Source organism: Bos javanicus, chromosome 22 (genome assembly GCF_032452875.1).
Source record: "Bos javanicus breed banteng chromosome 22, ARS-OSU_banteng_1.0, whole genome shotgun sequence".
Lineage (NCBI taxonomy): Eukaryota > Metazoa > Chordata > Mammalia > Artiodactyla > Bovidae > Bos > Bos javanicus.
Genome location: NC_083889.1, coordinates 36,828,676 through 36,847,877, shown reverse-complemented (window position 1 = coordinate 36,847,877; position 19,202 = coordinate 36,828,676). Strand labels below are relative to the sequence as shown.

Sequence of the window (19,202 nt, the reverse complement as noted above, 5' to 3'; positions counted from 1 at the left end):
TCTGGTCTGTTGCACTCGCGAATGGCTGTTTTGATGCCCCCTCCACATGTTCTTGAGCAGGTTCCAAAGTGACTCCAACTTCCCCAGGATCCATCAGTCACAGGGACCTCCATTTCTTTGGGAACACAAAATCCAAACTTGCAGTGCTGTATTTAATAAGGGGAACAGTGAGGGAGAGCTCGGTGCTTGAGGTATTGCAGGACCCGCTGTCCTTTTAAATATACCGTACTATCATTGTTTTCCACTTGCTGGTTTGAAATGCTGCAATTTAATTATCTCTGTGAGTAATGGAAATGGTATGGACTTTAACCTCTTCGTGATTTTAGGCTGTGTCTTCATTTACAACTGGCTTGAATAAAACTGGCCAATGAGTGGCTGGCTCCAGGCTGTCAGGGAAAGTCCAACGGCCAGCCTCAAAGCACTCAATTAGCCTACTTGGAAAAATGAGGCGTGGAAATGGGCTGTCTACTGGTTGTAGACAGGGTTGAAACGAATTATTGGATTTGTATAGTGCATCTCCATTAACAAGGCCTAGAGATGTTGTGAGTCTGGTAAAATATAATGCTTTACGGTTCCTCATGGATTTGAAAACCCAATTTTAATTAAATGGGAGAAGGGGGAAAAAAAGCTAGATTACTATAAACTAAATTACTATAAACTCACTCTAGCAGAAGATGAGACTAAAGCAAAAATGGACACATTACAAGGAGCCCTAAGCTTTATTACTTTTGGGTTGCTAATGGTTTCAGATTCTTCAGCCTGGAGCAAGAAGGCCCTGATGCTTTAAAGTAAAACAAAATAAAACTCCCCAGCAGGACAAGGGAGTGGAGAAGCCCATTTCAACCCTCTGCCATTGTTGGGGTGTGAGGCCCTGACAAGAAGCTGAGGTCACTGAGCAACGCACAAAGGAAGGGGGGCAGCAGGAGAGTGACGCCCCGCCGCTTGCTCAGATCTCTGAAGCGGAGCTGGTGGTGGCCACTGTGATTTATCTGCAGGGAGGACTCAGGTTAGAAGCAGAGTCAGGCGGTCGGGGAGTGCATGGAGAAAGGGACAGATAAGAGACTGGTGAAGCCCCAGTCGGCGGCCAGTCCCAGCAAAAGCCTGGCGAACAATTATTTAAAAGAGTGCAGTTAGGCTTTCTCTACTTTTCCCTTATGCCTTCTTCCTTATAATTATCCTCTGAGTAACTGGGGCCACATCCCTCCCTCTGGGCTGTTTGGCTGAGGCTTAAAAGGTTTGGCATCCAAAGACTCCTGGACAACCCTGTACCCGAGAAATGTGGGCAGAGGCAGAAGTGACCACATCACTCCCCAAAATTATTTTACAGTTGTCTTTATAGCAATCTTGAACATTTTTTGGAATCTATGTACATAAAAATCAGTGAGACAAGTGGGAGGGGACATGGGCAAACCTATGGCTGATTCATGTTGATGTTTGGTAGAAACCAATGAAATACTGTAAAGCAAATATCCTTCAATTAAAAATTTAAAAAAATCAATGAGAGAGGCAGCCTGGTGTACAGCACCACTATCTAATAACATACTTGTGCCACACATGTAATTTAAGAAATTCTAGCAGCCATATTAAAACAAGTAAAAAGAACACTGAAATTAACTTTAATATCTTTTACTTAGCTCAAAATATCTAAGACATTATTATTTTTCCATATAATCAACATAGCATTATAACTAAGGTTTTCTTCCCACACTTTTTTTCATGCTAGGTCTTTAACACATGGTATATATTTTCATTTTAGCACATTTCAGTTCAGAATGACATTTCAAATGCTCGCTAATCATATGTGGCTAGTGGCTGCCCTACTGGACAGAGCAGATCTTAAGGGGACATAGCTTAGCAGGCAAATGGTCTGGTGGCATGGGGTGGCCATTCTACAAATTAATTGTGACCTCAGATGAGTCACTGAACTCTAATTCCATAGCTGAAAAATGAGAACCTACTTGCCAAAGTTTCTTTGCGTTTAACATGAGACAGTGTATGGAAAGCAACTAATATACAGCTGTGGACATAGGAGATCCAACTTGAAAAAGGTTTGTAGTAATAAAAGCAAATATTTACACTTAATAGCACTTAATAGTTGCCAGGCACTCTTCTAGGTATTATGTATGTATTAACTTACTTAATCCTCATAGCATACTATGAAATAGGTATTGCTGTTACCCCATTTTTATAGAAAAGAAAATGGAGGCACAGGGGGGTTGATGTCAAACATCTGTTAAGGAGCTGAGCTAATACTGAAACATAGACAATCTGGCTCCAGAGTGCACACTGTTAACTGTGATACATGCTGTCCTTCTACTGTTAGCAAATGGGAACAATTTTTGATATCTTAAATAGGCTGAGATTTAAAAGTAAGATGAATGAGATGGTGAGGTGAGGTTGACACTGAGGTGTCTATGCAATATCATTCTGTTCTTCATCCTTCTTAACAATCTATATTTCCCTGGATTCTTGTATAGGTAGAAATGGTCAAAGAAATGTTAGCAGAATTCATTGGATAAGATTCCTGGGAAGGTCCTTTTGCCTCTTGGCACCTTGCCCTTTGGTTTCATTCTGCCTGGGACTCAGAGTCAATGGCTGGAGCTATAGCAGCTATTTTGTGACCTTGAGGATGGTGGCCATTTGAATATGATAGTGGAACAGAAAGCAATTAGGAGCCTGTGTCTCTTATTTTGTACACCTACCATGGCAGCTCCATGACCTGCTTACATCTGACTAGTTTGTGTGTGTGTGTGTGTCAGAAAAAAAGCCAATTTTCTTACACTACTATAATTCAATCTGACCTGAACAAAATTCTTATTAATATACAATTGAGGTTACAGCCAATGCCCAAACTCAGCCATCAAATCTTGATATCAAATACACATTTTATAAATTCTACAAACTAAAGAGAACATTCCTATGGCTAGTCATGGACTCTCATAATGAGAAGTTGTCTGGAAATATATTTTTTTCCTCACAACACTTCAGTCTTTAGTCTGTTGGCCTCTCTATTCTATAGACTCTACCTCCACACAAGAACAATATTCTTCAAAGTGACCATAATTCTCATTAAGTATTACCATAAACCAGAGCAGAATAAGGGCATAGGTTAGTTAACAATGGATTAAAATGTCCTTATAGAGTCCCTTCTTAAAAGAAAACCTAAATAAAACTCATCTGCAACTTAAATATTTCTTACTGATAGGACCATTGATGGGGGTTCAAAGGGAAGGGAGAACCTCAGAGGAAGAGGGAAGAACCTGCGGTGAAAGAGGCTGGAAATGGGGACTGTTTGGCAAATATGTATCAAGTTAATCTATTTTACCAGGAAACTAAACAAACAATAATTATATACTAGAAAAATAATTACATCATAATAAAGCATTAAGCAACTGGTGGAGCTGGAGCCAAAATATAATCGGCCTTCCCTAAAAGCACCCAGAATCATTTAAATGACATTTTACATAAATGTTTTTCTGAAGAGACTGGAAGAAGGACTTGGAGGTCAATTTTGTTCCAAAGAAGCTTAAAATACAAGAGTTTCAAACCTCAGATTTACAAATAGGGTTAAAATGAAAATGTTAATGGACTTAAGAAAATGGAAAAAATAAAGGGACATGAGAGAGCCATTCATCAAAATAACATTGTGTCAGCAGTCCAAGACAGATTACTGCTGAGGGAGCAGGGCAGAGAGAAGAGAAAGGAAAAAAATTTAACCTAGCAGCAAAGGGAGTTAGAATTTGCTAGAGAAAAGGATAAGGTTTTACTGCCAATTTGATGAAAACAAAACAGAATGGAGAAACACAGAACATTTGTGCAAACATATTCACCATCTTATTTGTAAAATGCATAAACGCTCTTCTGGGAAATAAACACACAAACAGCCATGTCTTTAATATAAGCTACTAGACTTAGCCACTTTACTAAAACAAACTAAAAATGTACCCATCATGTTCTCTGCATAGCTGCTTTTCTGAAAGTGTTCAGAGTCTGCCCTTTGGAATGCCTTGAAATCTCTTGCTTTTGCTGAACAAACGCTTACAAGGTAAATGTTTTTTTGAAAGATCTCCCCAAACCCCCCATTTATCAGGTATGAGATTATACTATAATCTTTTATCTTCTGCTACTGTTACAAAAACAGAAGATTAGAAAAAGACACAACAGACATCTTCTCAAGTACTACATGGAGCTTGGTAGCCTGTACATGACTATTTTACTAAATACAATTCATGTCATCATATGATTGACAGTTCTTCTTTGTTAAGGTTTTTCCATCAGTAACACGTATCAGATTTAGACATAACAGGTGGATATATCAGATTGACTAAGAACCATGACACAATACCAGTGATATCTTTGAGCTCAAACAGACTCAATTTAAATGAATAGTTGGCTGGTTCCAACTCACATCAGCTAACTAAGTTGTCAACCATGTCTACTGTCACTTCCCATCAACTGACAGCAGCTGTATGGGTGACTACGTATAGAAGGACTCTGAAGCTACATCTTCACTGAGGAAGAATGAGCGAATTCTGATGGCTAACGTGGAAGCCTGGGAACCATATTTCCGCTCAAACCTAAGATTCTTTGGCCATCAACAACACACTGAGTTAGATGTTTTGCAAAAAGTGAAAGTTCACTCTGACCAAATAGATATATTTCTTTCTAAGCGAGTGACAGTGGCAGTGCAAAAGCTGTTATGCTTATGTCCTTACACAGTTTTGTTAGGCTGCTCTTGGAGAAAGCTGTATTCTCAAATGCTGAGGTCCTAGCTGTAGAGAAGTGAGACCAGAGCTGACAGAGTAACCAAGCTAGGTCAATACAAAATCATCTTCATTGCAACTTTATAAAACCACTCTAGTAACATTTAAAAAATTGAAATCACTCTAAGAAATGAGTGGATAAGCTACTAGTTCTCCTGCTTGACCACAGAAACTTCAAGAGCTCAGTGAGCTTGAGTTATGGCCACAGCCTGCAGCTGCGGAGCCTGCGGCCCCTTCAGGCACAGAAAGCAAAGAAGAAACAAGGGGAGGGAGGAGGGTGTGTGAGGACTCCACCCTGAGTGAGGCTGAACGACCTTGGGAAAGTCAGACTCTTGAGAGTCCCTTGGACTGCAAGGAGATCAAACCTGTCAGTCCTGAAGGAAACCAGTCCTGAATATTGGTGATGGACAGGGAAACCTGGCATGCTGCAGTCCATGGGGTCCCAAAGAGTTGAATACGACTGAGCAACTGAACTGAACTGAACTGAAGTCACTTCTCCTTTGTGTTCCCTATCTATAAAATCAGAGATGGGATAGGTAAGTTCCTCATCTCTGAGGACCGCATGTTTCCATGAAAACACTGGGAGCTACTAAGTGGAAAAACAGAAAATCAGATGAGGACAAAATAATAAAAGTGAGTAAAGTGGATGATGAGAGAGGTGAGGAGAAAGGAAAAAACTTAAGTAAGGATGACATGAGACGCAGATATAGTACAGGGATTGCATCACAGGTAAGTGACAGAATACCATTTTCTTTATGAATTTAAAAGTCAGGTTCATATCTAAAACTTTTGATAAGTAAATCCTTAACATACTACCCTTTTTTTTCTTAAAAGATAGACACCAGGTGCAAAATGTTACATTAATACTACTTGTAGTTGTTGGGACGTTGTTATCACTAGGCTATACAAGAAGCAGATTTTGTTTGGTTACTAACAAATAAATGGCAACTATTAGAACTAACTCAGAATTTGGATTTGCAAATAACCCAGGTGACACCACAGCTTCATTAAGCGATCAATACTGGCTGGGAAAAGCCTAGTATCCAAGTAGTGAACACAGTAAGTCTTTCTGTATTTTCTTGATTTTAAGATATTCCACCAACTTAATAACAGCCTTTTTCCACTGCCACTCTAAGAGAGAGACAGAGAGAGAGAAAATATGTGCTACCTCACATTAAATGTTCCCATAAATTGAAAAGCATGTTGGAATTTCAAAAACATTAAAAATGAGAAAAATATGTCTAATAAATTGAGGAAATAATGATAGCTATGTCCCTTGTGTCAGTTTTAGGCTGTAAGGTAAGTTTGCACAATTTTCAAGAGCAAAGTTGAACCTCCTACCTCAAAAAAGTATTATGCATGCTAAAACACTGCATTAATTTATGTTCTCAACAATGGTGACTGAGCCTACAGCCCAGATCTTGCCCACATCTGCCCCAAGACAGAAGGACAGATCGGGGCGTTACTTGCCTTTCCAGGCTCATCACACTCGGTCCCATCAGCCCAGGGTGTGTGCTGAGTTCGGCAGCCTTTGTGCGCTCCATCCACGTTATTGCACCAGAGCCGTCTGCACTGCATCTGCGCAATTCAGTTGAAGACAATTCAGTGACAATGTGATTCAGTGACATCAAGCAAGGCAAGGATTGCTTTCAACAAATGTTTTGCTGGTGATGTAGAGTATAGGTTAGAAAGGGTTTTTTTCTCTTGGTCTGATGAATGATAAAATATTCCAATGGATACAGAGAGCAGCCCACAAGACACACTTCTCTGCCTGGTAGGGTTTGCAGGGATGTCAAAGGGAAACTACTGTGCAACAGGAACATACAAGATGCCATTTGGTTCTAGTAATGTCTCCTCAAATTACAGATGAGGAAACTGAGGCTGGCAGAACAAAGGGCAGGTCAGTATCACAATGGAAATGTATGATGTGAGTTTAGGTTTGCAATGAGCTATGACTGGCAAATAGATGGGGAAACAGTGGAAACAGTGGCTGACTTTATTTTTCTGGGCTTCAAAATCACTGCAGATGGTGACTGCAGCCATGAAATTAAAAGACGCTTACTTCTTGGAAGGAAAGTTACAACCAACCTAGACAGCATATTAAAGAGCCGACACATTACTTCGCCAACAAAGGTCCATCTAGTCAAGGCTATGGTTTTTCCAGTGGTCATGTATGGATGTGAGAGTTGGACTGTGAAGAAAGCTGAGCACCCAAGAATTGATGCTTTTGAACTGTGGTGGTAGAGAAGACTCTTCAGAGTCCCTTGGACGGCAAGGAGATCCAACCAGTCCATTCTAAAGGAGATCAGTCCTGGGTGTTCATTTGAAGGACTGATGTTGAAGCTGAAACTCCAATACTTAGGCCACCTGATGCGAAGAGCTGACTCACTGGAAAAGACTCTGATGCTGGGAAAGATTGAAGGCAGGAGGAGAAGGGGACGACAGAGGATGAGATGGCTGGATGGCATCACTGACTTGATGGACATGGATTTGGGTGGACTCCAGGAGTTGGTGATAGACAGGGAGGCCTGGCATGCAGCAGTTCACGGGGTTGCAAAGAGTTGGACATGACTGAGCGACTGCACTGAACTGATGATTGGAGAGTGAGCAACTGAACTGATGATTGGAGAGTGAGCAACTGAACTAAACTGATGACTGGAGAGTGGGTTTTGATTTTTGTTGTGATTAGTTTTGGTTTGACTTGGTGTTAAAACTGGTATTTTTTCCTACTAAGCCATACATATTATGTCAGAAGAAAGAAGGGACAAAATATCAGTAATATTGCAGGCATATAAAAAATATGAACAGTAACATAATGGATACCCATATGTCCACCTCCAAAATTAAGAAAGAAGACAGTTTATGGGCCCAGCCTTGAACACTCATTTTCAATCCCAATCGCTTCTCTTTCTCCACATAGGTAACCATTGTTCTAGTGATGCTCACCATCTCACCATTCCCATTGCTTTTACTGTGTGTGTGTACATGTGCTCAGTCATGTCCGACTTTGCGACACCATGGACTAAGCCTGCCAGGTTTCCCTGTCCGTGGGATTTTCCAGGCAAGAATACTGGAGTGGGCTGCCATTTTCTCCTCCAGGGGATCTCCTCACTGAGGGACCAAACCCGTATCTCCTGCATTGGTAGGTAGATTTTTCACCACTGAGCCGCCTGGGAAGCCCACTGCTTTTACTACAAATGTTTAAATATCTACCGATAATGCACAGTCCTTTGGCTTTAAACAAACGATGCTATTCAATATTTCAGAACATACAGAGGCATCCTACAATTTGCTATTTGCTTCCTCTATGCACTGTGATTTTTAGAGTCATCCAAGTTGATATATTTAGCTCTATTTCAGGCCATACTATTTTTTTTCTTGTAGTGTAGCTTGTTTTATTTATGCCACAAATATTTCAAAGAAATTACAAAATACTCAAATGGAGAGAACACAGAAACCACAATTTCTAGGTGTCTACTCTGTTTACACTGTGTAATCTCAAGGCAAACTACTCATATATACATTTAGCTTCAAGATACATATAAACATAGCAAATCAGAATGTACTCTGCTCTGCCACAGTGAAGTGAAACACAACTTTGAGGACAGTGAACAAGATACACGCAAAACATGGAAGAGCAAAACTCAACTCCAAAGCAAGGTAGGAAACCAAGGAGTTGGACTTCAAATACACTGCAGAGGCCCAGGTCTCCTACGCAACCTGGAGCTGACCAGGTGAGCTTTTCAGGTTGTGGGTTTCCACATGGAAGAACCCCAAGCGGGACAAGGCGAGAAAACCAATATCTAACGAGAAAATGCCTTCAGACAGTTTTCAAGTACAGACTTCAAAGTACTTCACTCTCTTCTTTGGAAATGTGGATGATAGAGGACATGAAGAAGGTTTAACTGAACAGTAGGCATCATGGAGTGGCAAAGAGTCAGATACAACTGAGTGACTAAGCACACACGCACAGGCATCATGTCCTACCCAAAGGGAGAAGACGAAGGGCAGGCAGGAGCGGGGCATCTGTGTAGGAGCTGGGAATACCAGGAGCACCCGGCAGGAAGGGGCCTGGCTCAGAGGTGAAGAGTCTGCAGCGAGAGCCTGCCCAGGTGTCATGTCCCTCCTTAGCCAGAAAGATAATTGTTCCCATGATGATGAGAATAAACCATACTCACAGTAGAAAAATTCAGAAGGTACTATTTTTTTGTTTAATAGAAAAAAAGTTTTAAATGACCCAGTCTTTTCTGAAGCTCTTATCCCCCTTTTATATTGAGAAAATACTCAGTAAAATAATTCTTTACCCTGGTATTTTAATTTAAAACTATAGCTGAAGCATGTTTCCATGTACAGTCACTTTTCAATTTTTGTATGATATTATTCCATTAAATGGAGATGGTGCAGTGGTCAAGAAGCCGCCTGTCAGTGCAGGAGACGCAAGAGGCTCAGGTTCAGTCCCTGGGTTAGGAAGATGCCCTGGAGGAGGAAATGTCAATCCACTCCAGTATTCTTGCCTGAGATATCCATGGACAGAGGAGCCTGGTGGGTTCACAGTCCACAGGGTCACAAAGAGTTGGATGCGACTGAGCAATTGAGCAAGCACACACATAAGTTTGCTTAACCTTTCTATTCTTGTGCTTGTAGGTCACTCCTAATGTTTGCTATCATGAATAGCAGAGAAATGAATATAATCATGGATACATTTTACACAAAATATTTTGTTATTTTCATGGAATCACTGTTCACTGGATATCTCTGAACCTCTCCCAGAAAAACACCCAAAGGAGTAGAATGGGGCATCCCATAGAAGAACAGTTCTGCTAAGCCTCTTGTTAACCACTGGATCATATCATTGGTCCAAATGTTCATAACACATACATCAAAGAATCACACACTTGCCAGCTGAGCTACCACCAGAAATGATTTCAAGCCCCAGGCAGTCATAGGACATGGTCTTGACCAGCTAAAACAGGGAAACAGTTTTGTCTCATGAGTTACTGAATCTAGAAGAGTCCCTATAATAAAAGTCTTCTGGACGAGCTGGTGGGAAGAAAAGGAGACACAGAGAAAAAAGGGCTGAGCTCTGTCATTACCAGTTCTGTTACTTTTCCCCTCCTGAGTCTCACTTACCCATTTATAAAATAAAAACCATAATGGTATCTTCCTTTTGGGTTGAGAGTGAAATGACAAAGTTCAGGAAACATCCAACACTGAGAACTATTACTGTTTATCCCCATCATCATCATTACTATTATCCTTAATAGTTAATGGACCACTCAATGAGTGGTATATGTTAGCATGAGAATCCAATGGAAAACTATGAATAAAAAAAAGTTCACAATCTGGTTATGAGGGTAGAGAGGGACCTCAGACACTTACCATATATGGGCACACCTGAGAACCTGGTCCAAAAATCAATTCACATTGTTTATTCACGTTGTAGAGGAGGCCTGGCAGTTGATGAGGCAAAGGATAGGGTCTGTATTCAGGTTCGTTAAGCAAACATTCGCCGTAACCAGTGCTGTGGGAAGCAGAAAAATACAGGTGGTAAGGGCAGTGGATGAGATGTGACTGTCAGAGTCTCCAAAAGACAGTGAAGGTCATTCTGTCATTTTAATGGTAGCAAAGATTGTTCTTTTGTTGTTTTGCTTTTGTTCTATTCTTTTCATCCAAACTTGAGTCCAGAAGCTGAAGTTCTACTTTTTGGTGTATACTTGTTTGTGGAACCACTGGCTACACATACAACATGCATGCATGCATGAATGCTCAGTCACTGCAGTTGTGTCCAACTCTTTGTGACCCCATGGACTGTAGTTTCCAAGCTTGTCAGTCCATGAGATTCTCCAGGCAAGAATACTGGAGTAAGTTGCCATTTCCTTCTCCACGTATACAACCAGGGGGAAATGTATACCTGCTTCAGCCTTTATCACATTTCAGGGCAATTACTCTAAAATGTTTATTTTTGGTCATCTTTTCCAATAGAGTATAAGCTTCTTAGGGGTAAAAGCTTGTTTGGGGTGAAAAAAGTTTGTTTTTCACCCAAATATGGGATCCTGTCCATAGCAATCAGTGTTTAGTAAATATTTGCTGATTGAATGGGTAAGTGAATAAATGACTACAGTAAGAAACACTTTAGATCATCTGGTTGAAAAAAAAAAAAAAAAACAAAACCCCCAGCAACCTGCCAGTTCTTCCATGTTTCTGCAAACACATCGTCTGGAAAATTCACACCCAGTGAGTTCTGATTAACAAGCCCCCTCTTCCCTGTGGCTGGGGAAATATACACCCAGTGACCTTGGGATAATCACTTAACCTTCTGTACATCTGGGAGAGAAGAGCAATAAATCTGTGACACAAGGATATTGTATAAAGTAATTGGATCCTTGAGCATCCTGGTGGGAAACTTAAAAAAAAAGGCAAAAAAGGAGAAAGAGGGAAGGAGATAAAGAGAGACAGAGAGAGGATGTTTTTAATTCAACAACATGGAGGTCTGTGCAATTTTCATCTACCCTGTAATGTTCTTTGGGGATGTCTCACTTCCCTATCTCTTTCCAACCCCAAATTACTAACTTAGAAGCACATAAATATTTGCCTTCCTTCATGATGTTATCATATACATGGTCTCTTCCCCAAGACCTGAACAGATTTCACAGCTTTACTAAGAATGAAGCAACATTTACATATTCTCTTTAAGACCTCAACATTTTCTTCAGCTCAGTCTGCAATCTTCTAAGTGCTGGCGAGGACATGAACTACACAGATGTCAGAGAGTATTTTTCTTTTCCCTCCTCCCAGGAATGTCAACAAAAATAACAACTCAAAAGGAATGCTTGACTCTACGTTTTCTTTCCCACAATGAGTTCACTGCATGTAGGTCAGATGCTAGCATGAAGGCTGTACTCAAAGTTCGAGTCTTACTCTAAAAATTCAGTGATATATTTTCGACTACACTTTGACCACATCCAGGGGTTGGTGTTGAAGTTCAATGTTGGGGCCATGACGTGCTGGGGGCTCTTGATTCCTTCTTCTTTGCACTTATTGTTGTCATCATGAGGCATGTTGAACCTAAGGCCGAGAAGACAACGATAATAAAAAGTCAATAAACAATAAGGGACTGAGCTGTTATAATTGCTCTGACAACGCAGCTAAGAGAAAAAATTTAACAGACTACTGCATTATGGATAAGAACCTGAATCCTGGTGAGCAGAACAAAACTTACTAGAAGATTAAAGGTAGAGAGTAGAATAAAACATATTTCTGACTCAACTGAATGTAAAGTGCCTTTAATGTAAAAAAAAAAGAAAAAGAAAAAGATGTGAACTGGGCCATTATTTGGCTTAGCTGTATTTTGTGGAATTGCAGAGGCTCTGCGTGTGCTGTAGCTGGTGCTAGAATACAGTAGTTGGAATTCCTAACAAGCTGTTAAAGGCCAATTTATAGAGTCAAGAATTTGGCAGGTTATGATAACACTATTCACATGAAGAGTCAGTCAAGTGTCAAAACCTGAAGCCAAAAGCTTTCTAATGAGAGGCTCACGGTGGGTCTTGGCATCTCCTCCTTTTTGGGTCAGGTTGACAAACGCTAAAACCATGTAAGTATACCGTTATAGAGCTATACAAAGTTCGTGCACAGTAAAACCCATTAAGGAAAGCTGCAGCACGGAAACCAGAGGCGTGCCAATTCAGTTGGCTTAACTCAGAGATGGCAAATAGTTTCAAGCTTCACGCCAATGACAATTGATTGGTACTGGCTTCCTGAAAATCTGGGCACAAAAGAATTCTTAAATTAATCTAGGTTCCACCCCAAAAAATGGCTATGATGGAGTGCCAACGTCCTCTTGGGTCTGGGAGGGAACTCAGCAGCAGCATTAACACATATTTGCCATTCTTGGCTTAGAGAAAGGAAGTGGGGGAAAAAATGACAGGAAGCATTTCTCAATCCAGAAACATCAGTTCTACGACCCACATGCCTTTCTCAGTCAGATAATTATCCACTGGGCAACAATCTTACAAGGGCTTTCCTCTCTGGATGACTATTCCTAATCACAAAACTGATGCATCTGACTAACTTGGCACTTAGGGAGAAATTCCCCTTACGAGTTCATCTTTAGATATGAAAACAAGAAAGTCAGACAGAAGTAAACTCACTTGCTTTATATAAAAATAAAAGCTGGAATAAAAGTCTGTGAGGTCCATCCCAATAATTTCTCATGTTTTATTTCCTTTTTCTTTTAAAACCTTAGGACCCTCAATAATGGCCAGATGGGAAAACTCCAACTCTCTTGGTTGGACTTAATAGTAATGGATGCTTAAGAGTCTATTTTCTTAAAGAAATGACTGCCCAGGATTCTAAAACCCAGATGCAGATTAAGTGTAACACCTCCATAAACAAACCGAATACAAGAAAAGCTTTCAAATCTTGCTTGTTTCTCTCTGGTGCAAAGGAGCTGGTGTTTATTCCCCACACCACCATGACTTGATAAAATCCAGTTTATTCCATCATGTAAACAGAAAACTTTTTTTTTTTTCATTCAAATGTCAGGCATGTTTGTTCATAGCAGGGGTTATGTAACAACCATTCATCGAGCACTTACTAAAAAATAATTAACAAGACTTTTTTAGCATTCACAATGCACTAGCCAGTGTGTTAAATGCATTTGATGTTTTATTTAACTTAATTACTTATTTGACCCAATGAATAGTACGCTATTACTATTCACATTTTACAGAAGAGGAAATTGGGAAGTAGGAGGTTTAACTATTTGATCAAGGTCACATGGTTATTAAGTGAGCTAGAACTGGAGTTTACTTCAGTCTAATACCTCCTGTTTTGGAATATATACAAACTACATTCTCTCCTGTGAGACAAGATATGGACAATTTTTCAGGAACACTGTGTAAGGATTTCTGTGTCCAGTAGAGACTCAATCACTTCCCCAATTCTTCCTGACTCTCAGATTCTCAGTGTCTATGAAGCTGGTACAAGAAGGCAGGAGCTATTTTTGAAGCATCCAATGACGCTCACCAAATAACAGGTTGGTTGCTTTTTCCTCCAAGCAGCTCTCGGATTTTATTTTATCAGAAAGTCATGACCATAACAACTTAACATTTAATTTTGAAAAAGTTAATTAGAAAAATTTGTTAGAGAATATGGTAGGAAATTAAAAACAAAAAAGATTTTCACGTTTCTTAACATGAGAACAAAGCTAACTCTAGGAAACAAAGTGCCAAAAAAAAAAAAAATAATAATAATTCACTAACAGGCTAGGAATACACTTTCTGTTTAAGCCACAACTTACATCATTCGCTGATTACTTGATTCTTATTTCCTGACACTTTTGAGATAAGGTGTATATGTATTGTTTCCATCTTACAGGAAGGGAAATAGCATATATTTTCCTCAAGTCAAAAGGAATGTTGTAACAATTCAGTCCAGATCTTGGCTATCTGGCTACCTGCTGACTTCTACCCTAGAACTGGTGCTCCAACATCATACGCTCCTATGCCTTCATTAGCTACCACGATTTGGTTGGCTACTACAATTTGGTTAACTTAATATCTCTAAGTCAAACACACAGACTTAATATCTACTTTGTGGGGATTCTAAAGATTAAGGGAGATAATACAAATGAAAGCTCCTGGAAACATGTCAACAGCATAGTTTTTACAGGGGAGTTGTCTGTTAACTGTGAATTAAGACTTCTATATGGCATATATATTTTGTTGTTGCTATTTAAAATTCTTACATTCCTTAAAATGTCAATTTTATAACCTGGCTATCTAAAAGAGGTTTATAAACTCTTTTGGGGAAAGGAATTAATAGGAAATTAATTATATTTCTTTACACAGTATATTTTTGTTAGCCCTATTTTGGGAGGAAATGTTAATTTGTTAATCAAATACACCGTTGCCCTTGGAATACATTCTTGTCTCTGTAACTCTCCTTGTTCCGTGTTCTGGGGCAGGAATAGCTTCCCCATTGAAACGTCACCCTATTCCTCACTATGAAATCTACATCCCCTATTTAAAGGTCTAAAGTAATTTACTAGGTATCATGTAAAACAAAGAAATGAAAATCCTCCAAAGATTCTGTTAAAATAAATATAGGGGAACTGAGATAAAATCAACACCTGAGTTAAAATCAATACAGGACTTGTCAGAACCTTTACTTCATGGCATTTGGCCTTGGCACTCCAAACATGGCTGGGAAAATTTTTTTTTAATTACTGGATTACAACACCCTTATTTCGCCCCATAGACCATCCTCTTGGAATCAGCGTAAGAGTACCAAACTTTGGGAAATGCTGGTAGAATCAGTAATTTTCAAATCTAGTTCCAAGAAATCCTTGAGTTTCATGAAGGTATTTGAGAAATCAAGGGACAGAGAGACAATTGACTAAGAAGGACTCTGATGCATCACAAAGGCTTAATTGAAAGTCATGCCTTTTTTATTCTGTAAATATTGAGCACATGATGATATTTCCATTGGAGAATAAAAGGAGTGTGCTCTTAAAATATACTTGAAAATATATTCATTATATGTGGAATTGGGATAAGAGACTGTGGAACTGGGATTAGAGATTCCTCTATACATGCATATTGCATTACACCTACCATAGTACACTGCATATAAAGTGCCTTCAAAAAACATTTGGCAAATGAAAGAGTTTGCTTAATAGATGATGTTATCTCTAAAGTAAACATCTGACATGCAGATCGATACACAGCTATGTTTGAAAATTATTTCAAAAAGGTATAAGTAATTTAATCACTGTAGATAGAAAAGATAGCAGATAAAAAACTGGAATAATTTTGAGTAAATTTATACTGTTTTGCCTCACATTCTAACAAGGCTTTGTCGCTAAAGAACAAAAAGGAAAACCCAATTTCATAATGACCAGACACTTAGTGATCATAAATAGGAAATGGTTTCTTTTTTATCTGTATCTTTGCTCATTCTTTCCCCTGAAAGAGGGTCACCTCTGTTCTCAGAGGCTAGTATCTGAAGGACAAACTTGTATAACCAGAATCAGGAATCATCTGGGTTTGGGAAAATTGTGCAGGCCACAGCAATGCTGGAGGACCCTACTAAACAAAGATAAGTTTTCTGGGCTGATATACTCTCTGCTTCAGTGGAAGGGATAGAAAGACCCTCTTTCTTCCACTTTGAAGTTGGAAAGGAGCATATTAGACCTTGCCTGGTAAACCTGTTCAGTTAAGCCAAAGAGACACATGAGCTAAGGCCGAACAGGGTGCACTGCATTTACTCAGCTTTCTGAAGTCAAAGTCATTTCTCCCAACAAGGTTCAAAGCTTTTCAACCCTGCAAACTCAACTATGCCTCAAGAAGTGTCTTACACCTTTTAAAGTCCACTGAATGCTCACTGATGCGAAGGAACAAAAGCTTTAGGTCACTGCAAATGAAATGAAAATATGGAAAGGAAACATACACATGGCCCAGTTCGTGGGCTATTGTGAAAGCTGTACTCAATCCACTATCTTCACTGATAGAGCAGCTTCTGTATGGATCACAGATGGTTCCCAGTTCAGCCAGACCTATTAGAAAGGAAAACAAACAAACAAACAAACAAGGATTTACTTTAAAAAGCATTTGTGGCTTAGAAGAAAAACATGTCATAAAGTGTTGAAGCCAGAGAGGATACACACAGTAGACTCACCTAATGTATCACATTTGTCATGAGCTCTGCAGATATCCTGTCTGAAAGCAAAGCAGACTTGCTTTAGGGCCTTGACACCCAACAGTAAACACCAATACAAGCAAACACTTCAGCCTTTCAGGTATTCGCACCACCACTACTTTAGGGATGGGGAGGGATGACAAAAAGCTAGTTAACAGAGCCAGGGGTTTGCAACTCAAAAAATTTATGAATCACTGGCTTACAGATTAAAAGTTACATTGAGTCGTCTCCTGTCAACCAGGGTAGCCAAGGGCAAATGAAAATCTTTCCACCCAGGATTTTCCTCATACCTTGAAACAAGTGATTCTACTTTCTGAAAAAACATTCTGAGAAGGTTATAAATGGCTTTCACTTAAGTTTAGTTAAGAATGTTTGTGACCATATCAAAGATGTTGATGGAAGACACAACTACGCCAGCATATTTCTGTACTGTCTGAGCCACCAGGGAAGCCCAAGGCCAGCATACTTCTTTGTTGCCCTGCATAGCATTTTAAATATTTTGAACTAGAAGCTACCATTTAAAAACTAGGAGCGTTCACATTTTTAAAAAAAAAAAAAAATCCTCATTTCTGGCTTCTTACAGAATCACAAAAGCTGGCAAGACTCTATGTATATCCTGCACAGTAATGACCAGGTCAATCTGAATGGCAGCTGCCCCCTCTATAAGGGCGTTTACTTCCAGGACTGTCTAACACACTTATTGCCTACTTGGTAACTATGGGTTAGTGGTTCTCAACCAGGTGTGACTGTGTCCTCTTCCCCATGCACCCTCAGAGAGCATCTGGCAATGTCTGGACAATAGTTTGGCTGTCACAGTCAAGAGGAGGGAGAGCTGCCAGTATACAATAGGTAGAGACAAAGGATGCTGCCAACCATCCCGCAGGGCACAGGGCAGTCCCCACAACACAAAACTATCTGATCCAAAATGCCAATAGTGCTAAAGCTGAAAAAAACTGGACTAGGGGCTGGCTAGCAGCAATATACAACCTTATCCCATCAACTTGACAAGAAACTAAATACTGGAAGGATAAGACGTCCATATACCTCGTTACAAGAACCGCTGTATCATGCTGGATTCCACCTGGATGGTTCTTTGAATGCTGCCACTGGCAAAAGTTTTTTAATGTTGTCTGGGCATTAAAAGATATGGAAGGTCCTTCCTAAATACAGACAAGAATTATGGTTGATCCACTGTACCAACACCAATTAGATATGCCATTTAGGATACAGAGAGAAGCAAAAAGAAATAAAACTTTATTACCTGTTCATTATGAATCACAACTAAGTTCACAATAACAATATTAATTAAATTTCCAATACTTGGGTCTTTATAGATAGAGGCTACCTGCAACCGAGATAAATTTTTCAGTTAATTGTGAATTCTTTGTAAGCAATAAGCAAATCACTTCTTACACTGGTCTCCATGGCTTTTTATGGTTCATATAAACATAAGCATTTTGGAGTTGTGAATTTTCATTCAGTCAACAAATATTTCTTAAAAATCTCTTTGTAAAATGCACAGATGGCAGTTTCAGAGAGTAAATAAATGCAAGCAAGTTTAAGTTTCAAGGTGTTTTCCAAGGAAACCACATTGCCACATAACTTAGCAGTTCTCAGTGCCAAAACACTGGATATTAATTTTTGATTGAGCTTTTTCATCCCAGTGGAAGCTGGACTGCCATTTATGCAATCTCACATGGGCAACAAGCTTGCTAATACTGTTGGTGTACCAACCATTTATATTCTCCATAATCTGGTAACTTTTTTTTTCCTCCATTATTACCGTTAATTACGAGAGCTACACCCATTGAATGCTTGTCCAAAAACTGCATATGCCTTTGCATTTAGTCCCCATAGCAACACTCGAACTAGGTATGACCATAATCTTTGCTCAGCAAATGAGAAAAATGAGGCTCAGAGAAGCTAAGCAACTTGTCCAAGACTAAACAGAGAGTGGTAAATAGCAGAGCCGGAATTCTCGAGCAAGATTAATTTGACCTTAAGTCCATGCTTGTCATTAAAATGCTTGACAGATCTGAATTTATGGGGTAGAAATGGAGTTGAGTCTGCAAAGGGCATGGCTAAGTTTTTCTTTCCCTCCACCAGAGTAGGAGAGGGCTGGGGCACATGGGACTGAACTTGAGGAAGGGGGTGAGGGAGAGTTGGGGGAAGAGGCAGGTGGGTGGGGGGATGAGGAACATAGCAGTGATTCACAGCACAGGTGAATTCACAGGGGATGCACAAGGAGAGCCACAGACCATAGAAAGGAAAGAAGAAACTCTAAATGGATGTTCCCAAAGGGTGGCTTTTCATATGCATTTGGGGAATGTAATACAAGTAGATTTCCATTCAAATAAACTAGGGTCAATCTATTAATAGGAATGCTAGCCTGAGGCTTAAAATGAATGAAGGCAGAGCATATGGACTATTATGGGACAATCTCCAATATTTCAAGACAATAGGAATATGTAAAACCATATTACATATGCTCCATCTCTGAAAAAATACACCCATACATGTTTGCCTAAGAAGTGTCTAGAGCTGCACTGTCCAACATGGTGGCCACCTGCCAAGTGGTCACTGAACAACTGAAATGTGGCTTGTCTGAACTGAGATGTGTTCTGAGTGTGAAGCCCATACTGGGCTTTAGAGTCTTACTCATCTCATTAATATCTTTGAAATAACATTTAGATATAAAACAAAATACATGATTAAAATTGGTTTTGTCTGTTTCTTTTGTGT

General features: G+C 39.6%; 1 protein-coding gene across 2 annotated transcripts in view; it reads right to left on the bottom strand.

Moving 5' to 3' along the window:
• Positions 1-19,202, bottom strand: part of ADAMTS9 (ADAM metallopeptidase with thrombospondin type 1 motif 9) — a 163,189-nt gene that overhangs the window by 115,771 nt on the left and 28,216 nt on the right. For both annotated transcript variants that reach the window (XM_061396475.1, XM_061396476.1), the window contains exons 5-12: positions 17,722-17,805; positions 17,505-17,620; positions 16,440-16,480; positions 16,212-16,317; positions 11,682-11,828; positions 10,143-10,284; positions 6,234-6,341; positions 1-146 (exon numbers count right to left, since the gene is read on the bottom strand). In XM_061396475.1, coding sequence (XP_061252459.1) covers positions 1-146; positions 6,234-6,341; positions 10,143-10,284; positions 11,682-11,828; positions 16,212-16,317; positions 16,440-16,480; positions 17,505-17,620; positions 17,722-17,805 — 890 coding nt within the window. The remainder of the gene's footprint in view (positions 147-6,233; positions 6,342-10,142; positions 10,285-11,681; positions 11,829-16,211; positions 16,318-16,439; positions 16,481-17,504; positions 17,621-17,721; positions 17,806-19,202) is intronic.